Here is an 11959-nt window from a genome sequence, read left to right as displayed (position 1 = left end):
GGCAGGCAGCTGCAAACTGCAGGTCTATGTGCCTGCTCACCTCATCACTTATTCACCTGCATAGCCACTGCCTGCTCCTTACTCCCAGCTTTTGGTTGAGAAGGGACACATCTTAATGTCTTGTGGTAGCAAAAGTGGTTTGTAGAGAAGTTCTGAAACTTGAAAAATGAAACTTAGGGCAAATTCGCCCCACTGGAAAAGCAGTATATTTTTGTGAATATACTATCCTAAGGGCCCAGAAAAGACAGAATTTGCACCTACATTGACATTTCCTGAGGCAAAGCAGTTAAGCTGATGTCAGGGAAGTGCTGAGGGAATATATGACAGAGCAAGCAAAAAAATCAGTGGAGGAATGATGTCAATATAGGAGGAAAGAAGAAACCACAGAAATTGGAAGAAGGAAAGTATTTCAAGATACTAAAAAACATTTAGGTCGTCACTGAAAAGAAGCTTGGACTAGAAAAGCATCAGAAGATACATGGTAAGGCAACATTCATAAACAAATAAATTTAAAAATAGACTGAGAAGGAAGATTAAGGAGCACTACAGAAACATGCAGGAGGGAAAAACAGAAACCAGAAAGTGAATGGCAAATGGAAACAAAAATCCAAGGAAAAGAACAGAGGTAATGAGAATGATCATTTTATGTATCTTGTATTGGTTATGGATTCCTGTTTTCAGATGGGTACTGGAGGGCTGGGACTTGGCCAGCTGGGCTGAGACCTTGGCAGAGGAGTGGGGAGCAGCAAAGCTGGATGGTGCTGTGCCTAAAGAAGAGGGTGGTCCAGTTTTTGCACTAGAAGGAAAGTGTGGGTAGGGAAAGATGGTGCTGGGGGGCCTTCTTCCTCTTTCCTGCTTACCACGTTTGATTGCATAATTATCCTATGAATCCAAAGCCAGTTTTATGCTTTGTAGGAAGAAAGAAGAGGTGAGAAAGAAAACAAAATTTTCAGTGTTGCAAACATATACAACCCTAGTTTAGCTCTGACCTCAGAGTCCAGCTGCCATAACCCAGTTTTGCAGCTGAGTTCAGTGGTACTGATTAGAGATCAAACACTGTGCTAGCTTGGCTCAGTGCTTCCCATCTCTTTACTTCCTTTTCGCTTTATGCTGGAGACTTAACCTCAGTGATCAACCACTCCTGGCCTTCTTTTATTCTTAACTCCAGCGATTTAAAAGAATACCCCCTGGCTGGGGATTCCTGTTACAGTTCAAGGAAATATTCCTTCCCTTCCCTAATTAAACTCCTTCCATGCACATAAAGCCAACTCCTTACCTGAGAGGGAGAGATGGCTGTAGGCAACATAAAGCTCGTGCATTTCCCATTCATTTGCTCTATGTCTGCAAGCAAGCTCAGCTCCGAGCAATCTTGGCATGAGCCCTGCACATACCTTTGTCCAGGCCAGACCCCATCAAGATTTGAAAGGGACTAAGCACAGCAGTGCAGTCATGGGTCTTCTTAGGGTTAATGACCAGTTTTCCAGCTGAGAGTGACTTGGCATTGCAATCAGGAGATGTTGCCAGCAGATATTGCCTGCCAGACTTGTTGGGCAGCTTGAAAGAAATGCTAATAGCATATTGCTAGATATAGGTTTCCCGTTCTTCTGTGGGGAAACTTCATGCTGATAGCATTTGCATGAAACAGTAAGATGCTGCTATCAGCAATTATTGGTTAGAGGCTGAACTTTCTCCCAAGAGAGTGGGAGGTTTTTTTAACATAGTATTCACAGGAACGTGCTCCAGAACTCAGCTATTGTCTTCTTCATTTAACCTCTTCAGGCAAGAAGGTAAAATTTCTATGTTGCTTTCTTTTTTTTTTCCCAAAATAACTGTGATTTTTAATTTTTTTTCTGATTCAAATTACTCTACTGGCTGGTAAAGTAAACATGATTTTTACATGTTGGGCAGAGAGAGAGATACCTTTACAGGCTGCAGGCAGCAAAACACACTGCTAAAATGCAGGTGGCTCAAGAGCTCACACAAAGCTAGCTGGTCTTCAGTGGGACAAGAATGAGGATTGTAGGGACACATCTAAAGATTCTTGCTTAAATTTCACAGGCTTCTGAACCTGAAATTTCCCCCAAACCTCTCTGTCCACCCAGTAAAGTCTAATTGCCACAAGACTAATGAGTTCAGTGGCTTGTACAAGAAAGTAGATAGTTTTCTGCCTGTATCTCCAGAAGGGCTGAAGGATGAAGGACAGGCTCTTTTACAGCACCTCTACTCACTCTGGTAGAAACAAGCTTTATATAAAGTGATGGCACTGGTGACCTGGGCAACCTGACCCACAGGATGAGAGATACAGCTTCATTTTCCTTCTTTACTCATGTTTCTATGGTCCAAGAAAAAGCCTTGAAAAGTTCACTAGATGAGAGAGAGGGCAGGCAGTTCTTTGACTGGGTTCTAAGGCATTTCCCCTTTACATTGATCCCCACTACAAGGGAAGTTGTTTATGTTCTTAAACGATGACACTATAAAAGAGAAAGGGTGGAGTGGTGTTCAGATTTTGTTTTGTTAGTGGGGGTGCTAGTCTTTGCTATTAAAATATGAGCTCCTGGGTTTGGCAATGCTGTTTAGAAGCTTGCAGAGGAGCCTGTGCAGCTGCACACAGGCACAGCAAATAACTTGCCACTGTACAGCCTGTAACAGGCCAATGCACATCCATGTCTGTTTATGCAGAAATAACTGGCTGAGACGGAGGAATAGAAGATACAAACTAACTAATAGAAGATGCAAACTAACAAAAGCAGTCAGGAAAAAGCTTTCTGGCATAAAAGTAGCATCCTGAGAGGCAAGGTTGTTTGTGAAATGAACTTGGCACCATTTCACTTGAAAAGCTGCTTTGTACTGAAATGTATTGGTTTTTAATTTAAAGCATGTGTTGTGCCACTTAGGGATGATCAGAATTGCTGTATTGTAGGAAATTTAATTTTTCCTATGTGCTGTTGGTCCCTTTCACTCCAAATCAGCACAGAAACACTTGGAAACGTATTTTTGTATGAATGGTCATGAAAAACAAGAAAGTAACTTCTACCAATTTTCATGTGAGGAGACAGCATTATCTGTCATGTTGTCCTTTTCTAGGATAGGCCATGTAATTTCTGCCAATTCTATTTTCCTCTGTGTATGAGAAATGAATGTGTATTAAGGCACCTTAATGGGATGCAGATTGAAAAATTAAAACATGCAATGGGAATTATCATGTGGCATCAGGCAAAACAGGTTCCTTCTTACTTAACTTGTATGAAATACAGAATTACCTTAACAGCAAGGCTACAAGGTCTCTTACCTTCTCCACCCTATTTACTGCCTCCTCCTGTTGACTGAATAATATAATCTAATATAACCATTAATTATAACAGCTTTCAGCACAGGTTTCTTTATTCATTGATAGTTTTTGTTTTGATTTCATCTAAACTTAGCCAAAAACAAACTAATAAGAGAGGAAAGATCATGAATAGTTACAGAAAAGGAGTGTTCATCATTTCACACAGCCATGGAGGAAGTTTGTAATTTTTACAAGGTCTGTGGTATGCAGTGGTTTCTTCTGAAGAAAGCAATTTTCCTGGATAGCTTCTTGCTCACGTACTGCAGTGCCAGTGATTTCATTTGCCAGACTATGTTAAAAGCTGCTGAACCATCATGCAAAGGATCTCCAGTCATCAGGGGTTCTGCACTACTAATAATGCTCAGTGCAAGTGCTTTGGCTAGTGCAGAACAGCAGCTAGGAACTTCCTGGAACACTTCTTTTGATCCTGTATCATCTCTCCTCACCACTCCGAGATTATTTAAAAGTGACATTACCATTTGCTGTCCACCATGTGGATGTTCTCCAAATGCTGTGGTCCTTGCAGTAGCTCCAAGTCTGATTGAATTATTGCACAGATTACACAGAAGGCTTTGTGGTGTGGAATCATTCATACACTCGTTCTCACCTCATTTTAGATTAAGAAAATTCACTAAATCCTTTCATTATGCAGTAAGAAAGCTCCTCCACTAGCCCACACCTGCCCTCCCTTCCTCTGGATTTCTAGGGCAGCTCTCTAAGTAGTTCCCGCTCACAAAACCATGGAGTTGGCTGTAGTGTTTGCACCTGGATGTTTCCCTGGTGACAGCCAGCTGCTTTTGCTAAAGGAGTGGCCACATCAGTGTGCCAGACACTCACTTTAAAACCTGTTCCCAGATCCTGGGCTCTCCCTCCATTCTTGGCACTCAGCTCTTTCCCTGCAGGGCAAGGTGGAGCTGCCTTCTTCCTACTGAGTAAGATTATTAACTCTTTTTTTTTTCTCCTTGACTCATTCTGAAGTTGGGACACACCTACAAAGTGCCTCATGCCCTACATTCACTGTGTCTGACTTCACAGCTCCACTTCAGATCTTTCAAGAGATGTGGAAGTATAGCACTACAGACTTCAGCACTGAGGATGCGCTGAGTTTTCTTTTCAGAAGGTTGTGGATAGTAGGATAAGAAGGTGGAAGGAAAGATAAATTATTTAGTGCAATGTCTTGTGGTAAGATAACTGCATTATTAAAAGGAAAATTAAAACCTTATTACATAAAAAGACACTAATAGCAGAGCTAAACCAATTGTATTTAGAATTAGTGAGATAAACCCCATCTTTAATTTGTCTGTGCAAAGAAACCTTTGGATGTTTCTCATCTGTTTTGTCCATTTGTGTTAGGTCTTTATGTGAAGTACTTCTGGACTCAGGGTAAAACAGAAGTCTCAGTATGAAATATCTATGAACTTTTCTTTCATCATCACAGGTTCTTTCCACAGAGCATCACTTAGAAACTGGATGAAGCATTGATTGTTGCAGTGCTTTTCAAGTTAGTCAAATGGCAAGAAGCACCTGCATTTGCCACATGTTGTACCTTCATATATTCAGAAACTTTACATTTTCGTCTCTTCCAGGCCTCTGCAGCAGTTTGTTTTAGGCTCAGTCTGTTTTCCTGTGGGCTGAGTTCATTCCCATTGTCTGGCACTTGCTGCAGGTGAGAATGGTTTCACAGACAAATGCTGCGTCTTGGCTGAGCCAAATCAACTCCCAATGCCCTGGCAGCTTCTGACACCTGAGTCCCAGCTTTCCATGCAAAGTCACACCTGGCTCATGGCTGGGCTGGAGATAGTGTGCATGCTGCATCTTGAGAACAGTTCAAGGCATTTTGAGTAGCTCTGCATAAAGAAAACTCCGTGAAGGTCAGGCTGTCTTTGAAGGGAGGGAGCTGTGGCAGAAGAACTGAGGACTCAGTGGGAGGCTGACAAGAGAGTTTTGGCTGGAATGGGTTGCAGGTCTCCAGCACCAGGCAATCCCTTCCCCAGAGAGCTCAAGGCAAGTCTCAAAGGGGAACCAACAGCCCAGGACAGGCGGCACAAGTGCCCTGCTGATCAAAGACCCTGAAGTTCAGCTTTGCACCAGCCTCTTCCCACCTCTAACCTCTGGTGACACAGACTGGAGCCCCTCATGTAACCTCTCCTTGCAGACTGCATTTTCAGGGCAGGCAGGGCTGAGGAAGAGTGCCTGCTGTGCTATATGTGGGCACTGGGGAGAAACACCTGGCTGTGCATTCACTCCTTTTTCCAAAAGACAGGAACTATGGCAGCTTTCTCTGGACCTGACCCATGCTGGTCCCAGTGCAGGCTGAAAGGTAGAGACAGCCAGATCTGTGCAACAGGAGACATGAAGGACGTGTCTCCATACTGTGTCTGTGTATTTTCTCCTAAATAAAGAATCATTCTGGAACACAGACCAGTGCTATTTGTCCAAAATGTTTGATATTGAAAGTGATGTGGGCTTTTTTTATTATTTTATTTTATTTTATTTTATTTTATTTTATTTTATTTTATTTGTGCATTCTGCCTCAATCTCTGACTCCTGGAAAATTCATGAGAAGTTACAAGTGTATTTCAAACTGTTAGTGTTTTCATATGTAGCTCAGTTTCCCTAGCTGTTAATGACCCTTTTTCATGTATGAAGACATTTAATTAATAGTGATTTTATTTTTAGAAACCTGTTGTTTGAAACCCCCTTGCCACAGCTCTGGTTACTACAGATACTGCAGGTACAGATACCTGTTATATGCAGGATTAGTTTCTGTCACCAAGTCTCTATCACTAATGTATGCTGTTAAGAGGAAAGAGTTGATGCAAGTGTCAAAGGGTCTGCAGAGAGCAGAGAGTTGATGAATCAAACTAGTTTGGAGAATGAAACTGTTAATCCATACTTGTCTAATTTCAATACTATAAGTTGAAATAAGACACAGCATGGGATAAGGCAGAAAAGCATCCTTTCTGAGGAATGTACACATGTTGTGAGCATGGGTCCCTTTTGCAGACCCTCTGTGTCTTTGCTCCTGCTGTGCGTCATAGACTGATCTGTGCAAGGCTGATTAAAACTTTCAGGATTTAGAAAACATCTGTTATGTTCAACAACCAGCTATTGGACTATCTCAGGGCAGACATATGCTTCATAGTGTGGTCTAGCTAGACCAGCTGCACTAAATTTCTTAATTCTTTTGTACTCCCACTCAGCAGCCACTTCATGATGGATTCCATTTCTAGACCAATTACTGAGTTTTGCCTCGATCTCTACAAAAAGCTCAACAGAACTGCAGAGCACACAAATATTGTCTTCTCTCCAATGAGCATCTCTGTTGCCCTGGCCCTGATCCATCTTGGTGCAAAAAACAACACTGCTGCTCAGATAGAAGAAGTGAGTATGAATGAACCACGGTGAGGTGCTCCCACATTGCTTGCTGTTCCCTTAATGGAAATGTTGGGCACTCCAGCATGGCACACATGCAAGTGTCTCACAGGAAACCTGCACAAGAGCAGGCACAGGTGCTGCCTTCACAGTTGTGCTTGGAGCACTATGATCCCTGCCATCTGCTGGTGTGAGTCTCATCATACCCCCTGCAAGAGCAGAGAGCAGGGGCTGACTGAGGGGAGGTGATATAGCACAGTGGGATGCTCTGGTTTTCCCTAAGCCTGCTGGCAGAATATCAGGCTCTATTTCAGAATTATGGGCAGGCACTTCCTCTTGTGGTTGCTATGAGAATCCTGAGAGTGGGAGTCTGGGTGGGCAGAGGGGAGAACTGCAGACACCTGAAGGGGTTGCACCTGGGTGGCTGAAAGCATTAGCTCACTTGTCCCTTATGACATTCAAGAGTCAAAGTCTTATCCAAAGAGAGGTGGGCAAGGAGGAGGTGAAGAAGGTCACCTCTCCAGCCACTGTGCCTTTACTTCCTGCAGTGGAATTTTTGCTTTCTTCAGCCTTTCTTATCTTTTCTTTTTGTTCTTTCTTCTCTGTACCATGAGTGCTAAAAGACCAATAATCCTAAGGCAGAGCTTCTCACCAGGGTGTGGTGGGTTGACCTTTGCTCTGCCCGTCTAGACACTGTCTCAGTCTGTTCTCTTCACACAGAGACCATCCCTGCAGCCCCCTGGCTACCAGAACCCTGCCACATCAATCCTTTAGACAGGGACTCCTGCCTATTTTAGAAAATCAATGAGAGCTGCTCAATATCAGTATTCTCCATAAAATGAAAACCATAAAACCCTGAGAAAGTCTATGTATGATGCAACATTATTATAATAGAAAAGCTGCTGAAAATTTTTCAGTGATGTATTTGCACAGTAGAAGCAAGGATTAAGAGCACTGTGATTTTTGATCTATTTCTTAAGCTGATGCTAATGTCAAGAATTAACATAATTATTGCAAGAGGCTAGTTTTGATGTTTTTAAAGAAAATAGATTTTTGTTTCTTTTCTTTTTTTGTTTTGAAATTTAAGACAACTGTATAACACAAATCAAACATAGCAATGAAAACACAAATCAAATATAAGCATTCCGAGGTAGCAAAGAGTAACATTTTGAGGGATTAAGTGCAAGATCTTCTTGGTTTGTTAACATAGAAAAGTGAGTCTGAACATGAATGTATGAACAAGTTCAAGTCTGTCATTTGAGCTGATGAGTGAAGCTGAAAAAATATCTTTCATGAATCTACTCTACTTATCCAATACTGCACAGCAAAGCTTTTAAACAAGGATTATGGTTTTATCCCAGTTACAATTGATATAACTTGCCATCTTCACTTGCAGGTGCTCCATGTCAGGAAAGTTGCAGGAAGAATGAGTCTTGGATATGATCACGAGAGTGCAGCCCCAGAAACGGAGCCAGAAGGAAGCCTGGAGGGTCAGCCTTCCTTGTCAGAGGTGTGTCCTTGGGTGGGGAGCCCTGCCTGCCCTCACTGCGTGGTAGGTTAGTGCGGGTAAAACACTAGGGTTTGCCACTGGAGGGAGTCAAGATCACATGCTTGGAGTCTGCCTAATCCTCTAGGAAATGACTGATAAAAGGTTTTGTTTTATTTTATTAAGGGCCAGTAAGTCAATACCAAAGCCTTCAGTGAGCTTATCTGAAGGAGGATCAGGCTACAAAGCTTGGACTAGCTGGATTTAAAAATCAGTACAGCAGGAGTAAACCTTACAGTGTTAGCTAATGAAGATGCAAATTAGCAACCAAAGCTATACAGAGGAATCATTTTAATTGTTGTGTTTGTGCTCCTCCCAGTGTAACAAGGAGGGAGACCTTAACCATAAAGTGTTCCAGGAGCTGCTTTTACAACTACAAAACCTTGGTGAAAAATATGTTTTAACCTTGGCCAGCAATCTCTTTATACAAGAAGGATTTGAACTCCTGCAGGTAAGTCACTTGCTAACTGCTGTGGCCATGACCTCAAGCTTCCCTGTAACTGTGAGCCTCACTGTTGCCCCTGTTGTGAGTGTTTTAGAGCACATGATGTGCTACATGGAGCTATAGCTCCAGAGGCTGGTGGGAAAGAGACAAGACTGTCAACTTTCCATGCTTTTATTAAAAAAAACCCCAAAACACCACAAACAAACCACACTGTGAATATTAAAGGCTATAGAGCAAAAATAAAGCACGGATCTTTTCATTTTTGGCATCTGTGTGAACTCAGCCAGAGGAGAACCTACAGCTGAAAATGGCCTATTCAAGCTGTCTGTAAACCACCTACTTCAGGACTTGCAAGTGGGACAACTGGGGCAGCAGTAGCCTTGGAGAGGGTTTATCTCCAGCAAGGTTGTACAGGTTCATGCACAGGACTGCTCTGCTGAGATTCTTGCTCCTTTCCTACAGAATGACTGAGTGGTCTTGAGACTTCTTGATATGGCTAACTTGTTAGTCACATCTTTGCTTTTCTGTCAATTATTTCTGTCAAGTATTTTGATACTTAAGCATCAAACAACTCATCTTGGACTTTTCCTGTTTCTTTAATTTTTTTATCTGAACCTCAGTTATGCAGTTCTCCATGATAAGATGCTTTCTTCTAGTTTTCTTTTTAACTTATTTACATTTTTGACCTATGCATTAGAATAATTATCTCTTCTTCAGAGATCTTCTGAATAAACTTGAGATACTTGACATTTCCAAAATGAAATTTTTGCCTTATGGATTCAGCAGGTCCCTCACCATTTCTAAAATACTATTAAGCAATTGATTTCTTTTAAAAGGCAGTAAGTGCTTAATAGATTTGACCAATTTATAATCTTTATTTTGCTTTACAGCAATTTCTAACGTGTAGCAAGGAACTGTATGGAGCAATGCTGCAAACAGAGGACTTTCATGGTGCTGTTGAAGCTGCCAGAAGAAAAATTAATGCTTGGGTTGAAAGTGAGACACAAGGTAAAACAAAGCAAAACCATAGCCATTCTATCACTGCCTTCCTCCATGGGTTCAACAAATGAAATTCCAGGGTAGGAAAAGCAAAGTCCTGTCCACATTTCTGTGTGTTCACTCTTACACTGTTTAACAGTAGTTTGTCTTCCCATCCATTCTTGAAATATTAGAGTAAGTTACCAGCTAAATGATTTATGAGTTAAGATATATTTGCTGTAAAATATTTTTTATTTCCACCCTTATGCCTAGCCTGATAATTGCAATAATACCTATAAGTCTTGAAGAGACAAACTACTCCTGCAAACAGCCATAAATGCAGATTCAGAACACCAGGGGATAATTTGGTGACCCCCAGTTTCCCCATCCTTCCTGGCTGGTAACAGGGCACAGCAATCTACCATTTGTTTACCAATATTGTTTTTGTCCTTCAAATAAACCAAGAACTGTGTTTCTGAGCTTTTCCAAAACTAAGTTCACAGATCACTAATAGAATCTCAGTCCAGACCCTTAATGACAGCTAACAAATTCTTCTGTGTTTCAAAATTCCCTTTAGGTAAAATCAAGGAACTCTTTGCACCTGGCGTGATTGATGTCCATGCATTGCTGGTGCTTGTGAATGTAATCTACTTCAAAGCATCCTGGGAACACAAGTTTGAGGAAGAAAAAACAGTTCAGAGGGACTTTAAACTGAATCAGGTACTTCTGCATTCTGAAATTCTTAACATTATTCACCTTAGATACTGTGAGCATTGCAGCAAGCATGATGATGTCCAGGGCTGAGCTGCCCTGTGAGTAAGCCGTGGGTGTGTTGGGAACTTAATTTGCCTCCCCTGTTGGGTAGAAGTGTGGGTAAGAGCTGTATTGCCTAACTGACTGTGTAATTTTCTTTTCAATAGAACAGAAGGAAACCTGTGCAAATGATGTATCAGAAAGGCAAATTTAAATTTGGCTACATTGAGGAGCTGGGGGCTCAGATCCTTGAACTCCCTTATGCTCAGAAGTCACTGAGCATGATCATCCTCCTTCCAGGTGATGCGGCTGATGGATCTGTCAGTGGGCTGGAGCAGGTAAGGCAGTACATGTCATGGACTAGAGCTGGGAGACAGTTGTCTGAATCAATACTGGGTAAAGATCGCAAGTTTTAAAGCTTCCCACCTATTTTAATCTCCTTTTTCCCATCCGTCTTATAGATTGAAAGCACAATCACCTGTGAAAATTTAATGCTGTGGGCCTCCTCAGAGTACATGTTTGAGACAACAGTGGAGGTTTACCTGCCCCGATTCAAGCTGGAAGGCACCTTTAACCTCAACGAGGTTTTACAAGAGATGGGCATGACCGACATCTTCACTGAATCAAAAGTTGACCTTTCTGCAATGACGTTTGCAAAGTCTCTGGTGCTGTCAAACGTTGTCCACAAGGCATATGTGGAAGTCAATGAGGAAGGCACCGTGGCGGCGGCTGGCACGGGAGCTACCATTGTGAGGAGGTCGCTGCCTCTCACAGAGGTGTTCATGGCCGATCACCCTTTCTTATTCTTTATTAGACACAATGCTACCAATACTACCATTTTCTTTGGCAAACTCTGTTCACCTTAAGATCAGGACCATTTTCTAACACTGTGAAGAACACCTGAATAAAAAGCAGAAATAGTTTTTTTCTTCCAAATGCTTTCTTAATACTTTGACAGCTAGTTTGTCCTTCAAAATTATCACTGCAGCCAGTTTTGTTTAGAACCTATGAATTGGATGCTGTGCCACTAGGCTCCTTGCATTGTAACTATTGACCTTAATCCAGAATACGAGTAAATTTTACCTTAAGATCACTGGATATGAATAACATTTTGTTTCCTTGATGTGTGCAAGTGCTCACGGTGACAATAGGGTTGAGGTGGGAAGTGACCTCTGGAGATCATTTGGTCCACCTGCCCTGCACAAGCAGGGCCGTCTACAGCTGGTTGCCCAAGACCAAGTCCAGATGCCTTTCGGATATCTCCAAAAATGGAGACTCCACCACCTGTCTGGACAACCTCTCTTAAATCTGTGTTTATAAATAACTTTGCGGTTCAATAACTGCATTATAGATGAGTTCTAGTTTCCAGGGTTTGGTGCCATTCCTGTTTTAGTCAAGTAACAGAGGAAAAAAATTATCTGTATGTGGGTGTCTATCCTAACTAGAATGTTATGGAAGAATTTTTGTCTGCATTTTTCTGATAGCATGAATTTTTCTTCACTTTCTTAATATCTGCCTAGAAAAGAACATGGTG

At 41.9% G+C, this 11959-nt stretch overlaps 1 protein-coding gene across 1 annotated transcript; it reads left to right on the top strand.

Moving 5' to 3' along the window:
• Positions 1-1568: 1568 nt before the first annotated feature.
• Positions 1569-11291, top strand: LOC310919822 (serpin B12-like; the record flags this gene model as incomplete). Its single annotated transcript, XM_083879375.1, has 9 exons — positions 1569-1787; positions 4915-4994; positions 6532-6712; positions 8100-8213; positions 8569-8700; positions 9585-9702; positions 10250-10392; positions 10593-10763; positions 10887-11291. Exons 3-9 carry the CDS (start codon positions 6542-6544, stop codon positions 11289-11291), a joined length of 1254 nt encoding a protein of 417 aa, XP_083735501.1. The 5' UTR covers positions 1569-1787; positions 4915-4994; positions 6532-6541.
• Positions 11292-11959: the final 668 nt, after the last annotated feature.

The sequence above is a fragment of the Zosterops lateralis genome, assembly GCF_965231275.1.
Source record: "Zosterops lateralis genome assembly, chromosome: 1".
Classification (NCBI taxonomy): domain Eukaryota; kingdom Metazoa; phylum Chordata; class Aves; order Passeriformes; family Zosteropidae; genus Zosterops; species Zosterops lateralis.
The sequence above is the reverse complement of the archived record's forward strand: the minus strand, read 5'-3'. Positions and strand labels throughout refer to the sequence as shown.